At 35.9% G+C, this 26,722-nt stretch overlaps 1 protein-coding gene across 3 annotated transcripts in view; it reads left to right on the top strand.

Moving 5' to 3' along the window:
- Positions 1 to 22,665, top strand: part of Pias1 (protein inhibitor of activated STAT 1) — a 132,095-nt gene extending 109,430 nt beyond the window's left edge. The window contains exons 8-14 of one of the 3 annotated variants that reach the window (XM_047538532.1): positions 2,788 to 2,861; positions 8,356 to 8,516; positions 10,107 to 10,237; positions 11,161 to 11,341; positions 15,566 to 15,708; positions 17,373 to 17,410; positions 20,532 to 22,665. In XM_047538532.1, the coding sequence (XP_047394488.1) occupies positions 2,788 to 2,861; positions 8,356 to 8,516; positions 10,107 to 10,237; positions 11,161 to 11,341; positions 15,566 to 15,708; positions 17,373 to 17,410; positions 20,532 to 20,825 (1,022 nt within the window). In that variant the 3' untranslated portion in view covers positions 20,826 to 22,665. Of the gene's footprint in view, positions 1 to 2,787; positions 2,862 to 8,355; positions 8,517 to 10,106; positions 10,238 to 11,160; positions 11,342 to 15,565; positions 15,709 to 16,085; positions 17,050 to 17,372; positions 17,411 to 20,531 lie in introns of those variants that run through there. The other 2 variants (XM_047538533.1, XM_047538531.1) reach the window with 2 other exon arrangements.
- Positions 22,666 to 26,722: the final 4,057 nt, after the last annotated feature.

Below are 26,722 nucleotides of genomic sequence, written 5' to 3'. Positions count from 1 at the left end.
TGTATTAGGATTCTTGAGAGAGAGAGAGGGAACCAATATAATATATAAAGAAAAGTAAGTGAGAAGGAATTTATTGAGGGATTGGGTGCTGACAATAATGTGGTTGAGAAGCCCACAATATGTGTCTGCAAGCTGGAGAATTGGAGAAGCCAGTAGCATGGCTGAATCCAAGGCCAAAGAAACAGGGAAGTTGGTATTGTAACTCTCAGCCAGAGGCTGAAGTGCTGAGAACCCTGAGCATTGCTGGTGCAAGTCCTAGAATCCAAAGACTGAAGAACCTGGAGTTCCCTGGGATCTGGGGAAGGTTGAAGTGGAAAGTTGCCTTTTCTCTGTCTTTTGCTCCTATTCTTAACCCTTCCCTGTGCACAGCTGATTGGGTTGTTCCCACTCACATTGAGGGCAGATCTTCTCCCCACTGGATCCATGGACTCACATGCCAATCTCCTCTAAACACTTCCTCACACATACACCTATAAATAATGCCTTACTAACTCTAGGCATCTCTCAATCTATTCAGGTAGACATCTAAAATTAATCATCACAGTTAGATTTTGTTTTTTGTTGTTGGTGGTGGTGGTAGTGTTTTTTTGTTGTTGTTGTCGTTGTTTTGTTTTTGTTTTTGTTTTTGTTTTTGTTTTACCAGAGATTAAACTCAGGGGCGCTGAGCCACATCCCCAGCCCTGTTTTATATTTTATTTAGAGACAGGATCTCACTGAGTTGCTTAATACCTTGCTTTTGCTGAGGTTGGCTTTGAACTCTTGATTCTCCTGCCTCAGCCTCCCCAGCCACTGGGATTACAGGTGTACACCACTGTGCCAGGCTCATTTTTTATTTTGAGACAAGATCTCACTAGTTTGCCAAGACTGACCTCAGATTTTAATAGTCCTCCTCCCTTAGCCTCCTGAGTCACTGGGATTACAGGCACACTCCCTGTGTTTTACCTTGGGATTCTATTTGTGTGTTGATTTTTTTTTTAATGTTTTTATTAGTTGCTGTATTTTTTAACCTTTATTTTATTTACTTATTTTATGTGTTACTGAGTTGAACCCACTGCCTCTAAGCAAGTGCTCACCCCACAACCCTAGCCCCTGTATGTTGATTTTTTTGTGACAATTATTTGTTGTATTTAATAAGTTGCTGTTTTTTAAAAGTGTCTCTGAGAAATAGTTGACTAAGATTGGGTATATAATGGCAAATGCATATTTTTTATAATTTATGTATGATATTATTATAGTGTTATAGTGACTTTATTTTCCAGATTAAAAATCAGAGATGTTATTCCTTTTTAGATGTGAAAAATCAGTCAATGAAATACAGAAAGACTTTGAAATTTGGAATTTACAGGCCACGAAATAATTTTTTAGTCTAGCATTGGAATCATATCTAGAGCTTTTTAAAAACTACTCACTCTTCCTCTTTCCCATTCTCTTTCAGTGGGCAGTTATAAATTAGAGTGCTCTAAAGATAGTTCAAATGTTCATCTTAGTTGAGATCCACTAATTCATAGAAAGATTTTGGACCTTCTTAAAAAATCCACACTATATGATCTCCAAGATCAGACGGGATTCTTAGGTCTCATAAATGATTTAACACAACATACATCTACTCTGCAATCATTCTTGCTTATCTGAGTACTTTTTCCTCTCTTCATTTTCTTTACTGTCTGTTATTGGGTCAGATGTAGTTTTGCCATAGCTCAAATTCTGTGGTCCACTATGTACAAAACCACTCTATCTCTGACCTTAAATAATACAGACTTTAAAGGTATTGTGGGACAATTTCCAAAATTATTGGGGTATTTTGGCATTTCCTATCTCACCTATTATTTATTTTGTTTTCAGACAAGAAGTATTAAACTGAAAGACCATAAAAAATGAAATTATTGGTGTCCCCTCCCTTAAGAACCATGGGAGGCCAGGGATGTAGCTCAGAGTACTTGCTTAGCAGGCATGAGGCCTTGCGTTCAATCCTGGCACCACCAAAAAAATAAGAAGAAAAAAGGGGGTGGGGATTAACTGAGAAAGACTTAGATATTAACTAGTGTTGGTTTCAGTTTTATTCTAAGTAAAATTAAGTTCATGGAAGAGGATTTGACTTGCCCAAAATAGTACAACCAATTTATAAATATATAAATTTAGAACCCAAATGATTATATTGTTAAAAAGCAGTTGAATTTTCTCATGTAATTTGAAATTAGAATTAATGTTTTATAATATTTTATTATCTGATTTTTCAATAAAGTATAATCTTTTGCTTTTTATTAATTTACTTTAAAATAGAAGAACCCGAATAATATTGGTCACAGTTAAGAAAATTTTTGTGCAGTATCTTAGAGTTAAAAAAGGAGAGTTTGTCCTCAGTTGATTTTTGTCAACATGCTATAGAAACTTCTTTTATGATAATGTAGTACAGGTTTTTGTTCCATGAGTCACATAGGAAATGTAGTCAGTATAAAGTTATACAATTCTTTAGCTTCCTTTGCTTATTGTAGAAATTATAAGCCATATAATTGTTTTAAATTTTGCCATTCAGTTGAATGGGAAAGTACTGACTAAATTATATTGTTATCATGTACATGTACCAGTTTGTAACAATGAATCCCAGTCTTATATAATTAATTATAATGAACCAGTTAAAGAAAAAACTTGGGAAGTAATTGAGTAGGCTATTTTTATTTCCTTCTCTTAAAAAGTTTGTTTTCAAGTTTTTTTTTTTTAATGTTGCATCAGTAATGTATCTTTAATACACTTGTTCTATCTGTTTGTTTTCTCTTCAATGAATTTCAGTTAAAGAGAAATTGACTGCGGATCCAGACAGTGAAATAGCTACAACCAGCCTAAGGGTATCTCTTCTATGTCCAGTAAGTGTTAACTGATATTTGTTTTCAGGAAGATTTAATATGCATTACATACATTTACTTTTTTTTTTTTTTTTTTTTTTTTTTTTTTAAATGGTGGTACTGGGAATTGAACTCAGGGGCACTGTACCACTGAGCTACACACCCAGCCCTTTTTATTTTTTGCCATTAGCCAACGTTTCTCTAAGTTACTTAGCCATCCTTGAACTTGGAATTGTCTTGCCTCAGCCTCCCCAGTTGCTGGGATTACAGGCACGTACCACCATGTCCAGCATATTTCTTCTTTTTAATTAGGTGTTTCCTGTATTTGAGAAATTCTTTACTTTTAAAATATGGCCACTTTTGTTATAACTTGTAAACACTGGGAAACTACTGAGGCATAGAATTTGGAATCTAAACAAATCTAAAAAATTCTCTCTGCTCTTTGTAAGACTTGTCTAAATATTGCTTGTGATTAGTGACTGTCTCAAGCTCACGTGTAAAATCTCAAAATAAGGAAGTTTACTGTCTTGGGGTATTTATTAAAACTTACACTTTTCATAGTACTCTTCTGAATAAAAATCTAGCCATGTTTACCCACACATCCAACTTACCCATTTTGCCTAACTATTTTACTCAGCATAAATAGTTGAAGTTTTATGTATATTAAAAAAAACCCTAGGAATATGAGATTAGAATGAATCATTTGTATGAAATAAATGTATGGTCCCAAGGCTTAAACAAGTTATTAAACCCATGGAGAACAACTCTTAAGAAAATGTGTTGTTAATGTTTCTCAACTAATTTGTTAGGTCCACCAACAGTAGGGATGATTGTTGAATATGGCTTCATATGAAAATATGTGAAAATTAATAGTAAATTAATTTGACATTTTGATTACCTTTTGTTCTATAATTAATCAAATTAATCACATCTAAATTGGGGAGCAAGTATGAAGAATGAAAGGACACATCTGTTTCCTGACTTGCCTGAATTGTTCAGAAAGGGCTGATATTGAAAGCTTTTGATAACAACATCCTACTAACCTAAGATGATGAAGTTACTGAATTCCTAAAGGAACAAAGAACTTAACAGAAATTAAATGATATTTGTCCTGTATCTTAGTCTTTTATAATTTATAAATCCTTAAACATAATATAAAAGAGTCATTAACTTATGAATTAGTGTCTAATACTGTTCTTTACATAGCTCTTTTAAAACATCTTTTTAGAGGGGAGGTAATTGCTAAGGGAATTCCTGTTAATTATAAACTTTTGTAAGTTCATTTGCAGATGATGCAAATATCCATCATATCCTAAAAAGGAAGTTAGTAATCACAAGATGAAAATATTTAAAACTCAACCTCTCCTTTGATATCAAGTTTTCAAAAACAGGTGTGCATTTATCAAATAAATATTTAAAGTTGAGTAATTGTTTTTAAAAATCAGAAATGTGAGGATTAGCACATAATAGTACAAAGGGAAAAAAATACAATGAAGGTAGTAAAAGCCATCAAATCCCTTGGTGCACACCTGCAATCCCAATGACTCTGGAGGTCAAGAGAGGAGAACTACAAGTTCAAGGCCAACCCTAGCAACTTAGCAAGATCCTGTCTCAAAATAAAAAAAGGACTGGGGATGCAGCTCAGTGGTAGCATTGCTGGGTTCAATACAAAAAACAAACACCACCAATCATCTTGAATATATTCTTCTTTCTATAACTTTTCTTCTTATTCCTCTTAATAAACCAGTCTTTTCTTAGGGAAGCTATTTTGCCTCCTGGCTTTTAATTTTATTGTTTAAAATTATTTAATTAAGTAACAATATAAATTTAACAGTCTAAAAAAAAAAAGTAACAGTCAATATTGTAAAGGAAACTGGTAGTTTTTTTATTAACATTTAGAAATTTGAGTCACAGACCAGAGAGTAAAGAATGGGAAGATGAAAGTTTAAAAAAATTTATATATGTCTTTACCTATATATTTATCCTCTCCTCTTTTCTCCAAATCCTGATTCATCTATTCCTGCTTCTATGGTTCCTTGCCACCCCAATTCATTGTAAAACACCAATTTAGAGAACAGATAAATTTAGAAAAGTAGGTAAGTTTCATTTTCCATTTAAATCCCTGGAGAAAGTCTTGTTTTTTTGCATTCTCACTTTAAAAGTATTTACAGTTATGCTAATATATGTGATATTTATAACATTTAACACTTACATAAATCACTTATTCATATAAAGCCCTTCAGTATAAATCTTGAAGTTTTATTTGTGGAATGGCTTGGGAATTTTATAGTTCAGGTACTCTTCCCAACATTATTAGAAAATGTAAATCATATTTTTCTCCTCGGACCTCTTAGTTTGGTGGGCCAGCTTTTAATTTTTCTTCCTGTATCCCCCCACTCTTCCCTCTTTAGTTCCAAAAGCTTTAGCACTTTTTTTTTTTTTTTTTTTTTTTTTTTTTTTTTTTTTTCAGAATTCAGATTATAGAAAATGAACTGTAGGACTGTGATTGTAGCTTAGTGGTAGAGCGCTTGCCTAGCATGTGTGAGGCACTGGGTGCAATCCTCAGCACCACATAAAAATAAATAAATAAAATAAAGGTATTGCTTCCATCTACAGCTTAAAAAAAAATGAAAAAAGAACTGTACATATAATCTGTAAATTTTAATACTTCCATGAGTTTGTTTAAAGAGATAGTCTCTTTACAGTTATTTAAAAGAACAGTAATATTTTCGATATGTTTCACTCAAAAATCAAACAGCAAAGACAACTCATTTACATTTCATATTTATAGAATTAAAAAAGTGATTCGTTCCCTTTGAAATATGTAAATATGCAATCTCACTATTCATTTGAATGGCCCTTGTTGTGATGTACAGAGTTCAAAATAAATGAATTTCCCATGTTAGTGTGCAAACAGCAATGAAGATAATTAAAAATATTTTTGCTCTTTGAGAATATTTTGGTTCTGATTTATTAGCAATAGAGCTGGACAAATCTTTGAGAACCCATTTTTTGATATCCTTTTTTTTTAAGTTTTTTTTAACTCTTAAAGACTGCGTTTTGATTCATTGTACATAAATGGGGTATGACTTTTCATTTCTATGGTTGTACACAATGTAGATTCACACCATTCATGTAATCATGCATGTACATAGGGTAATAATGTCTGTCTCAGTTGAGATCTTAACCAGACCTGTAAACCCAAATATAAATGACATGGAGTTGATAGAAGGAAAACAAACAAACAAACAAACAAAAACCTCTGGACATTTATTTATGAAATATCTAGTATAATGAAAAAGTTGTGAAGTTTTTCTTAATATGCTTTCTTTCTTTTTATAAGAAAAAGATACTTATTGATATTTCTAGTGTATGTGTGTGTACATGCATGCGTGCATGCACCGACAGTACAGGGGATTAAGCCCAAGGGTGCTTTACCACTGAGCTGCATCACTAACCCTCCCTACCCTGCACATGTTTTTTTTTTTGGTTTTTTTGTTTTTTTTTTTAAAGACACCATTGCACTAAATTGCCCGACTGACCTTGGATTTGACATCCTCCTGCTTCAACTACCTGAGTAGCTGGGATTATAGGTGTGTGCTACCATGCCTAGTCCTAGGCTCCTTTTGACATACACTGGTTTAAACTTTTATCTAGTGTCTTCTCTTGCAACAGCATCAGTTGTAGTGTAGCACTATTGGGAGTAAGGTTAATGGCACTAGAACACACACATGGGAATTGTTTTCAAAGTGTTTATTTGCAAATGATACAAATATTCAGTGTATAAAGGGAAAAAGGAAATCTATAATCACAAGATGAAGATATTCAAAGCTCAGCATCTCCCCTGATACGAAGTTTGAGAAAACAGGTACTATTTATCAGATGAATATTTAAAGTTTAGTTACTTTTTAAAAATCAGGAATATGAGAATTATCACATAATGCTTATTTTATGATTCTTTGAAGCAAGGCATTTGTGAGCCGTATTGGAGGTCCTACCAGGGGAGCACAGCTACTCGTATACCCCTAATACTTCCCATATTGTATGCACTGGTATTACGCCTGTGTCATAGTTTATAGCTTGTTCAGAAGCCTTTTTTTATTCTCCATCACTACATCCGGTTGAAGTATGGAGGAAACAGTGTTACTTTAGAGATAGAGAAGGAGGCCCAGAAAGGTTAAGTGTCTTTCCTAGAGGCACAGTAAATCATTGGTACCAGAACAATATTTAGTGTCCCAAATGACAGTTAATTTCCTTGGTAGACTAGGAAATTGCACATTTCCCTGAAAATTTTCTAAGCCAGGAATCCTTTCCTTATTCAACTCATATTCCTCATTTATTCTCAAGCCTTTATATTGTTTACTCTCACAAACATATGGAAAATCTTTTCTGGTTACTTGGCAAATAATGTCATCAGTGAAAGAAGATAACTTATATACTGTATGATCATTCTGAACCCCAAGTGCTACAAGGTGTCCTCCAGAAAAGATGGTCATGATATGCCAGCTCCCTATACTGGTTTCTGGACCACATCTCTACTTGCTCCACAGCTAGCAGCTCAGGCAACAAAGGAAGTAGTTTCTTTGTCCATGGAATAGATTCAGCCTGTCAACACTTGGAGGGCAGGAGGAAAAGCCTCCTAACCTGCTGCAGATGCTGGAGACCCATCTGAATTGCTGGTAATGATGCCCAGTGAAAGGAGAAATACAGACATACACGTGTGCTTCCTCTTTAGAGTTGCCACTTAGTGATTATGCTACCCATGGAGATACTGATTCAGTTTTGTCCTTTGAACTACTCTCATTCAGAGTTAAAGTTGATAGTAAATATTATATCTAATAAGATCATATGGTGACTTGCAGTATTTAATAACAAATACTTTTTTCCTTTTCCTAATCCCTAGTTAGGTGGTTAACTTTCAAATTAAGGACTGCTTTAAGAATTTGAACTGGGTGCAGTGGTGCGAGCTCATAATCCCAGCTACTGAGGAGGCTGAGGCAGTAGGTTCACAAATTTGAGTCCAGCCTGGGCAATTTAGTGAAACCCAACCCAATAAATTCAATAATAATAATATTAACAACAGCAACAACCTTTGTTGTAGTTTCCTTTGTCAACTGTGTTTGATATTCAGAGAAATATTGTAATTTTTTAACCTGCAGATAAGTTTCACAGAAAATGTGCATATTAATGTTCTTCCACCTCAATGAAAAAACACAGGCAGCAACTCGAGGCTGAGGCAGGAGGATGGCAAGTTCAAAGCCAGCCTCAGCAACTTAGCAAGACCCCAAGCAACTCAGTGAGACCCTGTCTCTAAATAAAATATAAAAGGGGGCTGGGGATGTAGCTCAGTGGATAAGTGCCCCTGGATTCAATCTCTGGTACCAAAAAATGAAATAAAATAAACATAGTATGCTTTAAGTTAGAATACAAACATTCTGTTTTAGGAAATTTTTTATCAAAGCTTAAATTTTGAACAACAGTTGTCTAATACATATTTTTTCCTTCTCTTTTAAAGCTTGGTAAAATGAGGCTGACAATTCCATGTCGAGCCCTTACATGTTCTCATCTGCAGTGTTTTGATGCAACTCTTTACATTCAGATGAATGAGAAAAAACCAACCTGGGTTTGTCCTGTCTGTGATAAGAAGGCTCCATATGAACACCTTATCATTGATGGGTATGTCACTTTTAAGGGTTTTCGTACCTTGAAATAACCATCTGTTATCTAGATTTGTTACCTGTTAGGTTGGGATAAAAATTCTACAAATAATATTTTCTAAGTTTTATGTTTGCAGAATATTCTTGATTTTAGAAATTGGTATTTTAAAAGTTCATAGTTAATATTATAAATATTTTTATGTTTAATTTGATGTCCACTTGTTTTGAAAACACATGCTTGTCAGTGCCTCCTGATGTTTACCATTTAAAGCACCTGTGGTTCTAAGCAGGGAATGCATGTACCTTTTCCTAACATGAGCTCATCTATCTCCAGAACATGCAGACCATATTGGAGAAAGCATGAAAGAATTGTGAAATTCTGGCACACTCAAGCTCATCGAAAACTGTGCTTTTTAGTACAAAAGCCTGTTTCTGGAGATTAGGTCGAACTTCGAACTTCAGTCATGGTCCATCATACCTATTCTCCCGCTGTAAGGGCTCCTACAACTGATCAACACCCCAAATAACAACTTCCTTTGTTTTTCTATTTGTATTTCTATTCTTGTCTTTTCCTCCTTTCAGTTTTCTTTTTCTTTTCGTCTTTGTCCACCTATTGCATCACAGTAATAATTTTCTTTAACACTCCTATGTTTTGTCTATTGTATAGACATCTTAGTATGATTGTATAGCTTCCTTTAAAAAAAAAAAAAACAGTATTTTCTGTACTCTCCAGCAAAACTTAAGGCAACTTATCTGTAGTATTTAAGAAAACACAGGAGTCTAAAGGTGATAATAGAAATGGAATATATTTTATCAATACAGTTGTAACTTAGAAGGTATTAGTCACTGGAAAAATATGTAGCATAAGTGTTTTATGTACTTAATTTTCAGAAATGGCAATGATCACTAACTAGTAAATCTGAATTGAATAGTAGTATTTTACCAACTCTGTATGTGTGTAGCTTTAGGTTCCCCCTTTCTTGTAATAAAGGCCACAAACACTAACTTTTAAAGAAAAAATGAAAAACACAGGAAATCAAAAGCTTTTTTTGGTATATAATTTTCTGGTTTTGTTTTTGCATAATTGTGATTATACACTATTAATAATTTAACATTGTAATCTAAGAATTTGATCATAATTAATTTTATGCATTCCCCCCATAAATATCATTTTTTAAATGTCTACATATTTTACCAAGGAGACTTAATATTCAATTACTTACTTTTACATATATTGCTTTGGTTTATCAAATAATACATGCTTATTATAGGCAATTTGGAATGTGTTAAAAGTATATACTGCACACAGTTTTGTTTATATAAAATATAAATTTTTTCTTGGCCTTTTCTCACTTTTTATTCCATGATATTTAATAATCTTTGTCATTTTGCATGGTTACTTGATACTTCCTTATATATATATATACCACAATTTAGATAGCTAGTTTCTATTTAGCATTGTTTTGAAAACAAATATAATTTGCCTGTACTATTTTGGTTTTCCTCAGTTATACTTGTATAAACAGAAGTTCTGAATATTAGAACAGTAACATTTCTAATCTATCTTCAATTGAAATGTGATATCCTAAGGACAAACTGTTTTTTATAGCTTGTTTATGGAAATCCTAAAGTACTGTACAGACTGTGATGAAATACAGTTTAAAGAGGATGGCTCTTGGGCACCAATGAGATCGAAAAAGGAAGTACAGGAAGTTTCTGCCTCTTACAATGGAGTTGATGGTGAGTGATAGTTTTTCACAAGGGTAGGATAGTCTCCCTACTGTTCTAAACCATGGTGTTCAATATTAAAATGAATACATTTTTAAAAACACTGAGCACTTTATGAATAGCTCAGTAATTTAAAATTATTCATTAAATGTTCAGAAGTGGTAGAACTCCTTTTAAATTTTTGACTAGCTTTTAAATTTTTCCGATACTAGATTTCAAACTAATATAATCTAATAAGTCATTTGTAAAGTCAAACTTGTTAAATAGTATCCTTTAAAATTTTTTTAAGACTTGTTACAGAGTAGTAAACATTCCTTTTTCATTTGTATGTGTATACACACACACACACACACACACACACACGTCTGTGTATACACCCAAATGAAAAAAAAAATACACTATTAATGTTTTTGCTGGAAGGAGGTTATGAGTTTTTAATGGTGGTTACTTCCCTAAGAATGTCAGGTACTGTATAGCTAGACATATATAATACATACAGTTTGAAGGCAGGCATTGTGGCACATACTTGTAATCCCAGCAACTGGGCAGTCTGAGGCAAGAGAATCCCAACTTTGAGACCAGCCTTAGCAACTTAGTGAGAGCCTATCTGGAAATTTAAAAATTAAATAAAAAAGGACTGAAATATGTAACTCAGTGGTAAATTGCCTATGGGTTCAATCCTAGTAACAAAATATTTTATATTAAATTATATAGTTTGATTGTTTCTTCTCTTTTAGAATTGGTTTTTCAAAATAATCCTTTAATGACCGATAGTAAATAGTAGTTTTAAACTTTCAGAGCCTCTCTTGGTTTTCTGCTTTCTAACCCCAACAATGTAGTGAGTCTGTACTGATATATTAATCCATAGGGACACTGAGGAAAGAAGTGAGATGTCATAGGTCTTCTTTGCTTTGTATTTCATCATTCCCATGCAGGATGCTTGAGCTCCACGTTGGAACATCAGGTAGCTTCTCACAACCAGTCCTCCAATAAAAACAAGAAAGTAGAGGTGATTGACTTAACCATAGACAGTTCCTCTGATGAAGAGGAGGAAGAGCCATCTGCCAAGAGGACATGTCCTTCCCTGTCTCCCACATCACCACTAAACAATAAAGGGTAAGTGCTGAGACCTTAAAATACAATCATTGTGAAATTTAATAGGGATGAAAGACCTGCCAAATAAAATGATTATGCTTGATTATAAAACTTAGGTTGAAACCAGGCACAGTGGTACACACTGTAATCCCAGCAACTCAGAAAACTAAGGCGGGAGGATCATAAGTTTGAGGACAGCTTTGGCAACTTAGTGAGACCATGTCTCAAAAAGTTTAAAAAAAAAAAAAAAAAATAGAGATAGGGTTGTAACGTGGTGGTAGAGTACCCTTCATTTCAATCCTCAGTACTGCCCCACCCCACCCCCAACACACACACCAAAAAAACCTTAGGTTAAAATTTCCTCTGGTGTGTGTTATTCTTTTTTCTGGTACCAGGGATTGAACCTAGGGACACATAAACACTGGGGCACATCCCCAATTCTTTTTTGTATTTTAATTAGAGACAGGGTCTTGCTAAGTTGCTAAGTTCCTTGATAAGTTGCTGAGACTGGCTTTGATTGGTGATCCTCTGCCTTCGCCTTCTGAGTTGCTGGTATTACAGACATTTGCCACTGCCCCTGGCAGGTGTGTGATATTCCTGAGGGATTAGCTTAATGCATTAAAAGGGTCACTTGGATATAGAATTCATCATATCAAAAGATGGTTGGAGTACCATCTCTAACATGGGTGTACATCAGAATCACTGAGTGTTTATCAAAACATGATCCCATGTCTGAGTTGGGAGTAGGGACTGAGAAAATTTACTGCACATAGAATTTAGAACATTTGCTAAAAACAAGAAAATGTATGCTGTAAAATTAACCCCAAGTCAAGTGTTTCTAGGAGACTGGCAAGGAAGGACATCAAGGATGACTTAGGTTTTAGTACAGAGTATTTTCTGTTTTGTAGACTTGTTACCTGTATTTCCCATTAGTTACATATTAGTAATAATGTACCTTAGTTGTGCTTCAGTTCAGTTCATGAAACAGTGTTATTTACCTTATGTAAAACACCCTCTTGCTAGTCATGGAGGATAATAAAATGAGTAAGTACAGTCCTAACCTTAAAGAGGGTAGCATATTCTAAGAGATAGTAAAACAAGTAGCAAACTCTAGCTGTAATCTTAAATGACTTTAGTCCCATAAACACATAGGTGATTCTCAGCAAAAAGATTGCATGTGTTGCTGAGGCATAATTATAAGCATGCCAGTAGTGAATATTGAAATAAATGTGCCCCTTTTAGAGGAGTATATCAAGAAAAATATGTGACATTTTGTAACTGAATAGAAACTCTTAGGAAATTTTTCCATGAAACAGTAGCACCTGAAGAGAGAATTCAAGGGGGGAATGAACTTCCATAAATAGATGGCATTGTTCAAGATTTCAAGGTTCAAGAGGAAAATTGACACCAGACCAAGAAGAAGCATTTCTGTGATTGGAGTCGAATTATTTTTTAAGGTTGATATTTTATGAGGAAACCGAAAGATTTTAAACATTATACAGTTTGATATTTTCATTCTAGAGACGCTCGTCTCAGCATACAGACAGACAGATAGGAAGACATTAAAAGCAGAATCATTGTTCTAAACACAGTGAATATTAAACACTAATCCTGCTTTGTGAACATTTCCTCCTAGGAAAGCCCGCCTCAGTGGCTGTTTTTCAGCAAGACTGACCTTGTTATTACACCAGCTTGTTTTATAAATCTGAAGGAGGAGGGGGAAAAAAAGCCAGGTTACCTGAAGCTGGCATAGTTAAAACAATGAATTTTAATTCCAAGATCTTTTACCTTTTCTTTTGTGTGTGGTGCTAAGGATCAAACCTGGGGCCTTGCACATGCTAGGTAGATACTCTGCCACGGATCTACAACCCCAGCCTCAAGATATTTTATAAATATCAATCCATAGTATGACCAAATACATATTTGGCCCATATCCAAGGTTCCATGAATTCAACCAGTCTCAGATTGAAAATTTTTGAGAAAAAACTGTATTTGTACCAAACACATGGACCTTCTGCCCTTGACCTTCCCTAGTTAATACTGTTGAACAGCTATTTACATTATGTTAGATATATAAGTAATATGGAGATGATTTATCATCTTTAGGAGGGTTTTAATACCATAATTGCAGCATTAAAATATTTCATAAAACTCCGAGTATATAAATGTTTTTTGTCTAATTGCATCATTATTTTCTACTCTTTAAAATATTAACAAATAGGCTGGGGATATAGCTCAGTTGATAGAGTGCTTGCCTTGCAAGCACAAGGCCCTGGGTTCAAATCCCCAGCACTGCCCCCCCCAAAAAAAAAAATTAACAATAGTCATACGTGTACCTATAAACTATGCAGTAATTTTACTTTCTGACTACACATTATTTCCTTAAGAAAAACTTAATTGTTTAGAAATCTAATGTTTTTCCTTTGGTTATTTACGTTGCTGTTTCTCAAAAAATAGTTCTGTTTATTATGTTTGGAAAATTACATTAAATGCATTAACTACTTCCTGAGTTTCTCAGAGACTAATTGAAACCAGATACAGTGTTGCAAATGCCAGACCTTTCTTTATTTCCAGATAAAAACAAGAAACCTACAATTTACATCTTTAGGAGGAGAATAACATCATAGTCAAAACTTATAGCCATTTACAGTAAAGAGTAGCCCATAACTAGAAACCTAAGCACAGCATATTTGTTATTGTGCAACGTCAAGGTGGAAATGTATTTCAAAACATTATCACAGAATTGAAAGAAAAAGCAGTCATCCAGGAATTAGAGAGAGGCAAACATCACTAAAATATAAAATATTTTGTTGTCTTCAACAACTGTTTGGTTCATACAGAAATTTCTCATACAATTTGGTATACCAAGATGTTTGCAAACACTAGCATTTCAACTGTTTTTTTCTTTCTCTCTCTTATACTCTCCTAGCATTGTCAGAGGACACAACTAATGGAACATGGTACTTTTTATAGATGTAAGAGGTTTAAATTTCCATTAGCTGGAACACTTTGATGAGGTGGATAAGTGTTTTGTGCTTTATACTTCATTCATAAAAATGTGGTAGATGTTCATAACTAGAACTCTTTCCTGGAAGTCCAGCCTTGGTGTCTCTTGGAATATTCTGCACCATTGAAATTGTATCCCCTCACACCAGGTGCTTTACATGAAGTATCAAAAGCTAAAGATAGTTGCTTTATTCCTTCATTCTTTATTATTTTCTTTATCTTATATGCTTATTAGCTTCTTATACAATAGTTTAGCATAACATATGACCCTTATTTTTTTTTACCCAGGACTGTCATAGTTTTTCATCTTCTTTCCAAAATCAGTTATTTATTCCCTTTTCTTACCTTTTTTTCCCTCCTTTTTTGCCCCCCTTCCCCCCATTTCTTAACTTTGGGTAAAGAAAGAAAAAAATGCAATTCCCCAGCTTTTTAAATATACTTCACTTGTTTTTCTTGAGTCCCCCCCCCCCTTTTTTTTTCTTTTCTTTTTTTAAATTATACTCCTCTCCCTTTAAAAAAACTCCACCACTTTTTGTTTGTTTGTTTTGTTTTGTTTTTGTGATTCTGGGCATTGAACCCAGAGGCCTTTCACATGCTCAACAAGCACTCTGCAACCGAACCACATCCCCAGCCCTGTTCACTTTAGAGCATGACTTTGCCTGGTGTTGCTGCCTTCATTGGCTTCAGCAGGTCATTTATGCAAACTGTGCTGATGACTTGCTGGGCATTGGGGGTGCCAAGATGAAATATCTAGTTTCATTTTTATGAGGCTCACAAATTAGGGGTCCAGCTGTTTTATTCCTAGCTGCTCAGATTCCTGCATTCTAGTCATTTTCTTTGCTAGAACATACCTATGCATCTTACTAGCCAACCCTCCAGCACTTACTTTGAAAGGTTTCAGAATTTTCTCTGTTGTAAATACCTGTCACTTGTGTACTACTGCAGTGACTTAACTGTGCCTTTCTCTGCATTCTGAGGGTCTAGGTAATGATATTCCAAAGACAGTGTTGTTTTGTGAATGCTGGATACCGTTGCTCCACCTGGTTCTTCCTATAACCTCTACAAAGTGCTGTTATTGCATATAAACTATTTCTTAATAATTATGGATAATCTGTATGTTGCTTTGCTTGTTTTAATTCTAGCATGAAAATTAGGGCACACTATAAATGCAGCCATTTCTTTGTTAAACTTAAAAATTAAACTGACTTTGAAAATTATGCAAATATGTCCTCCTTACAGCATTTTAAGTCTTCCACATCAAGCATCTCCAGTATCCCGCACCCCCAGCCTTCCTGCTGTAGACACAAGCTATATTAACACCTCCCTCATCCAAGACTACAGGCATCCTTTCCACATGACACCCATGCCTTATGACTTACAAGGTGAGTCACTGGTTTTTCTGAATTGGCACACAGTATTATGAATGTCTTTGATCTATATAGTCTAAGGAAGAATTGGAAGATTGTGAGTATAGGGCCTTGAACTCAGGGAATTGAGAGAAATAATATACTGTGGTCATAAAAACTAACCTATTTCCTTGATGGTGCCTTCATCAATAGCCAGTGTTTCACTACCAGTGTTAAACTAGTGCAATGATCGTTAGGTTTTATGAACTTCAAAATATTTTACAAGTTGTTTTTGAACAACTTCAAACTTGTGGCTTTGAATTTTGATATCAATGGGTGTTATTTTTTTGTTCCCTGATTCTAGTTGTAATGCAGCAGAGATTATGGAGTAACAATGTTGTATTGTCTTCTAGATAATGCCGAATTGAGACATTTTGAACATTTTTTGGTTCTACTGAACCTGATCCTTCTCTTCAAAAGCAGTTTGAAATGTCAGTTTGCTCATTTGTATACAGTACTTTGCGTTTGTAATAATCATTTGCATTATCAAAGAATTGCAACTTGTTTTCATGTATCTTTGTATTTTAATAACATATTAAAACTTTTTTTATTACAAAAAGCCATATATGCTCTTTGTACAAAATTCAATACAGAAAAATACAGTGAAAATTTCCTTTTACTCTTATCCCAAACTCACTCTTCAGAAGTTACAGCTTTCTTAAAAACTTGCTACATAGATGAGACATGACTAAAATGGTGCTACACATTTTGTAGATCATAATGTTATAATCTGTTCTAGTGTAGACACGAGTGGATCCCCGGAGTATTTGTTGTCATATTTTTATCTACATCTGCTCATTGTCCTTTTTCACTAGTTTATATATAATGAGGCATTTCATTTGTGTTGATTTATGTACTTTTCACAGTACACATTGGGCGATGTAGACAAGAATGTGGATTGGAAGGGGTCAGTTTGCAGTGAATCCCAACAACCAGGATCAGGTCTGGGCCTTGAATATACACCACCCCAGCTCTCAGGCACCCTCCCTGTCAGGTCCTTCCCCTCATGCCACTGTAAAGATGATGCTAGAATGTACCTATGATAGTAAATGAGCAAATTTGAAAAAGAGAAGGAAAATCTTTGTTACAACTTGCTTTACCTCTTGCAGCTTTCTCATTTGTAAAATTAGGCCCAAATAATCGCATTCCTCATAAGGTACTTGTGGAAAATAAATTAGAGTACCTTGAAAGGTTATTTAAGGTGGGCTGGGGATATAGCTCAGTTGGTAGAGTACTTGCCTTGCAAGCACAAGGCCCTGGGTTCAATCCTTAACACTGCCAAAAAAAAAAAAAAGTTATTTAAGGGAGTTGGAGCAAGGGATCACTGTTAGATTTCATAGGTTAGTGATGGCCCATGTTCCTCAAATGGAGTGACAGGGAGAGCAAATCATTGGACTTCAACCTCATAATTTACAGATACAGATGGGAGAGATAAAACATTCAGCATGACTTTTCATGTTTAGATAAAAGTCTAAATGACAGAATTAAGATTTCTATTTGTTTTATGGAGTGTGGGGCATTTGGAAGGGTTTTTTGTTTTTTTTTTTTTTTTGGTTTTTTGTTTTTCTTTTGTTTTTTGGGTCTTTTTTTTTTTTTTTTTTTTTTTTTTTTCAAAACTAAAATAATTTTTTCTCCCACAGGATTAGATTTCTTTCCTTTCTTATCAGGAGACAATCAGGTATGTTATATGAAAACAAAATTAATGTTATTTTAATTTTATATTCAAAAATGTCAAATGTACCCAGAAGGAATAATAAATTGCCTTGGAAAATGCAGAGTGAGCATACCCATTATTTCTGTGGCATTAATAATTTAAATCAAAGTTCTTAGTTTCAGCATTGTCTGAGCATGTAGTAAGAACAGTATTAGTTTGTTAAAGAAAACAGGGATGTTCATATTGGCTGATAGATTTCTTGGCCAAATACAGTCATGCACCGCAATGTTTTGGTCAAGGACAAACCACATATATGAGAGTGGTCTCATAAGATTACAATGGAGCTGAAAAATTCCTATTGCTTAATGACTTTGTAGCCATTGTTATGCCATAGCACAATCCTTTACTCATGTTTGTGGTGATGCTGGTATAGACAAATCTCTGCTGCCAGTGGTATAAAAGTGTAGCACATTCAATTATGTATGGTGCATAATACTTGATAATGATAATAAATGTTAAATTGCAGTAGCCTCATATACCTCACTTACTGCATCTCTTGATTGCATTGTTTTCTCTTGTGCTTGATTTAACTTCATTTTGCTTTGTTCATTCTGGCCCCTAACCATAAAAAATTCACTGCTGCTGTTGCCAGTCAGCGGGTATCAAGTGATTGTCCTGGAATCAAAATTAAAAGTCATTAAGGGGCTAGGAGTATAGCTCAGTGGTAGAACACTTGTCTAGCATGTTCAAGGTTCAGTACTCAGCATCTTAGAGAGACACACACACACGCACACACACACACACACAGTGATTAAGGACTATATTTTTGAAACATTAGTGATGGTTATTGCTTAGCAGCTGGGCATGTTCCATTGCTTAGTAGCTGTGAACCTGAAAGACAAGAACAAATTAAGGGAAGTTGTTGAAGGATCTGTTTTATTGAAGACAACAAGACTTTAAAGCACCCATTACAGTGTTCTATAGGAACCATAAGAAGTCATGTGTGACCCCACTTCTTTCCCAGGATGCCCTCTTAAATCATTGTGCTGGCACAGTAAAGTACTGTAACATACCTTCTAAGTTTTGCTTATTATTTATAACACTTCTGCACATCCTATTAGTGATCTTTATCCTAGTATCAAAATGGTGTTTCTTTCTCCAGACACCACCTCTTTGATCCAACCAGTGGATCTAGGTGTTACAGCAGCTTTCAAGGCCTATTTTCTGAGGATGTCCTCTGCCCAGGCTAGTGCTGCAGCCAAGGAGGATACAGAATATGCTGATGGAGTTCTGGAAGGATTACATTTATGAATCAAAACAAGGTTTGGGCTGAGGTCACCAAGGAGTATATGAATAGCATCTAGAAGAAGACACTCAGGAGGTTTGTCCATGACTTCAAAGGATTTGCCAAGGATCAGGAGGTCACAAAAATCACCAAGGCTGTGGTGGAGATGGCAAACAACTCTAACCTGGATATGGAGGAGGATGACACTGAGGAACTCCATGATTCCAGAGGAATTGACTATTTAGATGTTGTTGAAATTGGAACAGGAATGCATAGTTGAAGAGAGGCAAAAAAAGAATCCCTAAGAAAATTCAAAGTAAAGGGTATGGAAGATTTTGTAGACCTCAACAAGGGCCTTAAATTTTTGTAAACGTAAAACCCAACACCAAAAGATTTTCATTAAGAGAGAGAAATGGTGGTGCATTGTAGGCTTATAAGCAGATCTCTAATGAAAAAGAAAACAAACCAAGCAATTCATCGTGGACAAATTTCTGAAGAGTACCACCTCCTCAGGAAGAGCCTCAGGAGAGACTCCAGAAGATAATACTATTATATAAGATAATGTTTTCTCTGAAGAACTTTCAGTGGATACAGGATGTAGAGGTGGAAGACAGTGGTAATAATGACCCTGTGTAAGCCCAGGCTAATGTGTGTGTTTATGTCTTGGTTTTTAATGAAACAGTTAAATATGCAAAAAGTTAAAATTTAAAAAAATTTTTAAAGCTTATAGACTAAAAATATGAAGAAAGAAAATATTTTTGTATAGCTATACAATGTGTTTATGTTTTAAGCTCAGTGCCATTACAAAGAATCAGTTAAAAAAAAAAAAAAAAAGAAGTGCAGTGGCATGCATCTGTAATCCCAGTTACGTGAGAGGCTGAGGCAGGAACACTGCAAGTTTGAGGCCAGCCTGGGAAGCTTAGCAGGACCCTTTGTCAAAATACAAATGGCTAGGGATGAAGCTTCGGTGAAGCACTTGCGTAGCATGTGTGAGGCCCTGGGTTCAAGCTCTAGTACCAAAAAGAAAGGAGAAGAAGTTCTAAAAAGTCTAAAAATGTATAAAGTAAAAAAGTTACAGTAAACTAAGGTCAATTTATTATTGAAGAAAAAGATTTTTGTTGTTTTGTTTTTTAAATATATTTAGTGTAGCCTAACTGTGGTATTTATAGTCTGCAGTGTTGTGGTGCCCTAGGCCTTCATATTAACTTACCATTTATTCACTGACCTGGAGCAGCATCTAGTCTTGCACATTCCTTTCATAGTTTGTACCCTATGCAGGTGTACCATTTTACATCTTCTGTGTTGTTACTGTGCCTTGGTTGTGTTTAGATATGTACAGGTACACAAAGACCATTGTGTTCCAGTTGCCTACAATACTCAGTGCAGTAATGTGCTGTACAGGTTCATAGCCCACAAGTAGTAAGCTCTAGCATCTAGGTTTGTGTAAGTATGCTCCAAATGATTTTCTCACAGTGATGAAATCACCTGATGTCATGGTTCTTAGAATGGATCCCTGTCCTTAAGCGATGCATGACTGTATGTCAAGAGCAAAAGGGTAAACTGTCCTCTTTTGTGCTGCTTCTAAATATATTGGGAGTAGAATCTTGAGAATCTCTTGAAATACAAATTAAAGCAAAAAGCAATCAAGAAATTTTGCCAGTTTCAGATACAAAAATGTCTCTCAAGACCAATGATCCTAGTTATTTTACACACGGCCATTTTATTTTGCAAAATGTCATATTAAATGTTTCAGAAACAGATACTCAGGATGTGGTAAATTTAGGACTTTATTTTGCTAAGAGAAAATGTATTACTTTTATAAGTATAACGAGTACGTTTTGTCTTTGGTCTCCTCCCTAGCATTACAACACCTCCCTGCTTGCCGCTGCAGCAGCAGCAGTCTCAGATGATCAAGACCTCCTACACTCGTCGAGATTTTTCCCATATACCTCCTCACAGATGTTCCTCGATCAGTTAAGTGCAGGAGGCAGCACTTCCCTGCCAACCACCAATGGAAGCAGTAGTGGCAGCAACAGCAGCCTTGTGTCTTCCAACAGCCTAAGGGAGAGCCATAGCCACACTGTCGCAAACAGGAGCAGCACAGATACAGCGTCCATCTTTGGCATCATACCAGACATTATCTCATTGGACTGATCCCTTGCCCCTGCTGCTCCCACCCCATCCTAGATTAAATGAACTTGGCAGAAAGAAGAGAACTTTGTGCTCTGTCTTATCTTATTCTGTTTAGCAAAGTACAGCGTGGCTTTTTTTCCTTTTTTTAGGGAAAAAATTAAAAGAAATGTACAGAGAACAAAACTATATTTTCAGTTTTACTTTTGTATATAAATCTAAGACTGCCTGATAAAACACTTGTTTAAAAAAAAAAAAAGGAAAGAAAAGAAAAAAGCACCCACAAACCACCTTCAGTTCATTTTTTCTGGATTCTGAAGATTTTTCATCATTTGTCCTATGGTTTTGGTTTTATTTTACTTCAATGGCATTATTTTATTTGCAGTAAGCAGAAAAGGAATTGCATGTATGAAGTTTTAAATTGTGGGCTTTGTTGTGGGGGGGTTGGGGGGATAGTTTGATTACCATTTTTTAAAAATGACAGACTTGGATTCTGTTTGTGTGTGTGTGTGTGTGTGTGTGTGTGTGCGCGCGCGCGTGTGCATATTTTATCCAGCCTTAAGTTATAAATCTCATCTGTCCCACTTTCATTCCCTATGTATTTTCAGGTCATAGCTCATGGGTGTGTGTGTTCAGTGTGTGTGTCTATATGTATTTTTTGTCATTAATGTTCTCTCTCCTCTGGAGTTTGCATTCAGTTAATATATTAGTTGCCTGCTTCTTTTAAAGTGCTTTGAAGGTCTTGAACTCACATGTGAGTATCTTTATCAACTATCCCAGTTGCATGTTCTCCATCATATATTCTTGCTCTTAAGCCCCCTGAGAATACGCTGTAGAAATACTGGGGTAAAGCTGTCTGGGTAAGAAGTAGGCTTACTAGACCTGTGAATAATACATAGTCTAGTTCTTGATTCTAAATCTGGATTGCCAGTGTTGTATATTTAAACCAAGTCTGTGAATACCTGCTTTTTTGGCCACAGGGTAACAAGTTTTCATATAAGATCTTCATACCAAAGTAGGAAGTGATAATAGCTTAGAAAGTCCTGCTGGGCGTCTTGTGCAGCTGACAGAAGAAAGGTTATGTCACCTCATAAAAAAGAGGAGTCAATAACCCTAAAAGTAAATTTTGTTTGGAAAATAAAGTGCACCCCACATGTGGATAGAAATCTATCTGATAAAACAGTTGAACTTCAAAATGTGTTTGAACCTTAGTCATTTTTATTCTCTGATTCTGAGTGTACTTATTTTCTTAACCTATCTACCTAGTTTATTTTTTTTTTCACCTTTTAATGACAAGCATGACATAGGAAAGTCATTTTTTAAAAATTCATAAATGGGTCTGATCTCTTAATAGTGGAACATGTAAATATATTGAAAACTGTTTTTGAGGAGATAAGTGAGGGTTGATGGGAAGGAAAAGTGGTTTTACTTGTGTTCCAAAAATCCTCTTCAGAGAAGATACTATGTTCTCAAATATGGAAAATGTATTTCAGTTGATTGAGAGTATAGGTTTAACAGAAAAGATTTTGATTTCCAGTTTTCCAGACTGGGTTTTTATATCACAGCTATTAATATTCTCAGAGTTGATGAAGGACCACTTTTGTGTATAAACTTGTCAGTTTCAACCTTGCATTGGTAACAATATGACCTACTTTAATCCAGGTAGAATTCAAGATGTCTTTGGCTATATGATAAAATTAATGGTTCACATGACTGTGTGGCATCTTAAAATAATATGTTTTTACAGCATCTCTGTTACTAAATTGTTGACTTGAATTTTGAAAAAAAAAAAAAAACTTCGTGTTGATATGTATATGTGTGTGTGTATATATGTATTTATAAACAAGTGTGTGTGAGTAACAAGTGAGTTACATAGTCTTCCCCTACGCATGTGTATTCCACACATAAATGGCTGAGTTATAGTCACAAAACAATTCGCAATAAAAAATTGTCGGTTAAAACAGGAAATAGTTAAGTTTTTAAATGAATCTGGAGTTGTGGTGAGTGAACACTTTAAGGACTTTCATTGCCATATTAATTTAGACTAATTTGAGTAGTATCATAATTTGTGTCTAAATTTGGATTAGGGTAGAAATTACTAAAATTGTAGAGCACTATTTCTGATATTACATTGTGGATAGAAAACATTTCTATTCAGCTACTGTAGGTTAAATGAATAGTTTTCTTTATTCCTGTTTTGGGGTTTTGTTTTTGTTTTCTTTCTCTCTTGGTCGTTGTTAGTGGTCTCAAAATTCTGATCAGTAACTTTGTGTATGATGCTGAATTACAAACTCTTTGAATGATCTAGTTGAAAACCCATACCATACCTCTGCTTTCCTCAACCCAGCTGTAGAAGGGGTTAATTTCCCTGTGTCCAACATTATCCTAATCTAAGGGAAGAATAGGTAATAGGGAGAAATAGATGTCTGTCCAGAGGCTTTGATCGTGTTCCCACAGGAGAACTAACCATTCAGTTGTCTTTTTATTTTAGTTCATTCCACTCTCTGAGGAGTTTGTTTCCTTCAGTTGTTGACTTTCTAAGATGTTGCATTAAATAATAGTTATCACTTGTTGGTTTCATGGTAAATATGAGTCAATCAGACTTTCCTGATTTGTAAAAGTTATTAGAGTCATGCACTACACCCTTATCTCCTAATTTTTTAAAAAGAAGTTCAGTCACTTTTCTCTTTTCCTTAGCCCACACTCACTCTCCAACCCATGCCAACATTACCATGCTGTCTGTAGACAAATAAGAGTTTCTCAGAATCTTGAGGCAAGTTGTCACAGCCCCTTTGCCTTGGCCTTTCATGATAGGTGCACTTACCTTCTGTGCAGTGCTGTATGTGTGTGCACGTGTGGAGAGATCTGTATGCACACTGAAAATAGCTGTTTGGCAGGGTTGAAATGGTTTTTCATTGCTATGTGGGCATTGTTGGACACATCTCTTTTTTAAAAAAATTTGATACTTAACCATGCCACACTTGGTTGACTATTTTGAGCATTAAATTTTTTCTGTTGATTTAGACTGTCACAATTCTATATCATTACTGTCTTAAGATTCATTCATGCTTCTGAAAGATGTGATTTCTTGGCAGATTTTCCTTTGAAACAAGTGTATGAAATTGAAAATATATCCCAGTTGTAAATTAATAAATGTGGAAAGAGCATTGTTTCTAAAACAATTTCAAGTACATAAAACTTACAGGATCTTCAGGACTTTTTAAAGCACGTTTGCATTTATTTTAGTAAGAATTTCTTTTTATCAGTACATGTTGAATTGTTTTTTATTAAACACAAAATTAGATTTCAGAAAGAGGGAGGGAGACTAGCTGGTGGTCCCAGAGTGTGCTGCTGTTGTTTAATTAACAAAGGGGAAAATGTATATAAACAGATATAAAAGTTACCATAAATTCCATGAACTTAAATCTGTGATTCATTGCCTTAAAACTTTCTCTCTTAGAATTTCCATACCGCATGCCAAACCAGTAAAATGGCTTTTAAAAATGTATAGTAGACCAATGTCAGTTTGTATAAAAGTACCAAGTGAAAATATTTATTACATGCATTGGAAAAAAATTGTTTACCTATTGAATGTTACCTGTTTATGTAGAGCTCTTTAGATGTAATAAAAAAAAGCCTTCAGTTAATTTGTCTTCTGTAAAATAATATTGCTGGGTGTACCAGGGGACAGTCCTGATGAGAAAAGTGACAGTGTTTTGTGCTTCCAAAGCCCTTTTCATCCTGAGATTTCAAAGCATGACCTGTACCTAATAGGCTCGAAACATGCTTTGAGGTAAGTAATCAGTACGTAGCCACCTTTTCCCTTTCTTGTTGAAATGTGGCAAGCTCTGTAATGAACCACAGCATCTGTTTAGTATCTGCAGTTTGAGCTGAGAGCACTGTGACTGTTTTCCTGAAAGTACCAGGTGCCAAGTGAGCCAATTGGAATTTCAAGAATGAGCATGAAACCTGGACAGAGGGAGCTAAAAGCCCCTCCTGGGGCCAAGTAACTTCACAGGAGCTTGACTGCCAGCCACCCCACCCTTGATAAGGACTGGAAAACAGGAGGCAGGGTTCTGATGACCACCCCGCCCACTGCGTATTTTTGGCAAGCTATTCTTTGTGTTTTTGTTAGGCAAATGAGATTCATAGAACCTGCTTTAAAACCATATTCTGGCCACTGATAAAGTGAACAAAGTTTTGTTATTATAGCCCAGAATTGCCTTTTCTTGTCCCATTAGTATCTATCACTAGATTGGTTGTGCAGGATTTGCTTCCTAATGTCGGGGACTAGAGTTAAAAAGAAGCATGGGCCTGGGGCCTTGCCTGACAATGAAATATATCAGTTCTCTCTTGGAGGCCAAGTTTCACTGTGCCCTCAGGTGGATTTACTGTGAAGGTACTAAAATTTAGTACCCTCACTTGCTCAGTTGCTCTTACCTCTTCCAGGGTCCTGAGTGCAGCCCCAGAAGTTGTATATTTCTTTATATTTCTCTCTCTCTCTCTCTCTCTCTCTCTCTCTCTCTCCCCCTCTCTCCCCCTCCCTCTCTCCCTCCCTCCCCCTTCCGCCCCCTCCCCTCCCCCTTTTATTTTGAGATAGGGTTTTGTTAGGTTGCTCAAGTTCTTGCTGAGACTGACCTGGAACTTACAGTCCTCCTGCCCCAGCCTCCAAAGTTGTTGGGATTATAGGAGTTTGCCACTGCAGCTGGCTATTTTTGTGTTATTAAAGACAACCACCAGGTCATATAAACCTCAAACCCCGTAAAACGTACATCTGCTCCTGCTTTGGTTCTAGGTCCTCAGCCAGATGATCACAACTTCATTTAGTTGGTGTCTGGGCCATTTGCCTACCCAGTAACCTAAAACACTTCTTTAGAGTTTGGGAATTCCTGCTCACTCCTACTGGCACTTATACTATTGGGGAAGTGATAGTCACTTTCTCAGGACCTCCGTGTGTCTGATGCCACGCAACATGGATGAGGTGGTTGCCCGAAAACTGACTGTGGTCCCCTGTGCTTCTCCTTTAGTAAAAGATTGGTGTCTTGTATAACCTTCCAAAAGACAGACTTCTTAATTGGTTCTCTTCTGTTTTAGTCACGAAGGCTCTGTTAGACCAAGCCACAGCCCAGTTTTAATAAGTGGATGAAAATATTCATACTTGGGGCTCTGCCCCCTACCCATGCTGGCCTTTACTCCTGCCCTTTTTAGGGCTGTGCTGACAGTACGGTAGGCCTCAGTTTGATACGTGCGTGGGTATCTCTGAGTCCCAGCTAGCCCAGCCTGCTACTCCTGTGTAACTCAGCTGCTTGAACTGGAAATGCTCCCAGGACTGGTGCCCCACTACTCGTTTCCAGGTGTCTTGTACCTTGGCCATGCCCTGAATAACACCTCCTAGTGACAACCTCTGTGTTAGTCCTGGGGAAGGTTATGATCAGTTTAGGTCACGTGAGCACACCATTCTACTTCTGGAAACTCGGTGCCTGCAAACAGAGCCCAGGGCACAGCTCAACATTCTGAGGTGCATCAGAAAGGCCTACTTAGGCATAGGAAGGCCATGATTCCCGCCCTTTGGTTTCCTGTGATGTGGGCTGTAAAATTAGATCAGTCTTCCCACTGCTTAGCTGATGCCAAGCTCATTCTAACAAGTGTGTTGCCACCCTGTTCTCTGTTGATGAATGAGTATCCTGAGCCATGTCACTCTGTCAGGAAGGAGAGGAGAATTGAGTGGGTCTGTTGTGCTGCAAGAAGAGTGTGTGTGTGTGTGTGTGTGTTTTCACTTTGTCGCCTTTTCTCAGCTAGCACTGGCTTTATCTTGGAAGTGAGAAGAGTGGTTCCAGCCCCTAAATGCAGAACATGCGTCTGTGGTAGACTGCCCTCTTCAGGAGAAACGCTGTCATGGGCGCTCAGCTTCCACGTGCCTT

This window comes from Sciurus carolinensis, chromosome 2 (assembly GCF_902686445.1).
Source record: "Sciurus carolinensis chromosome 2, mSciCar1.2, whole genome shotgun sequence".
Taxonomy (NCBI): Eukaryota; Metazoa; Chordata; class Mammalia; order Rodentia; family Sciuridae; genus Sciurus; species Sciurus carolinensis.
The sequence above is the reverse complement of the archived record's forward strand: the minus strand, read 5'-3'. Positions and strand labels throughout refer to the sequence as shown.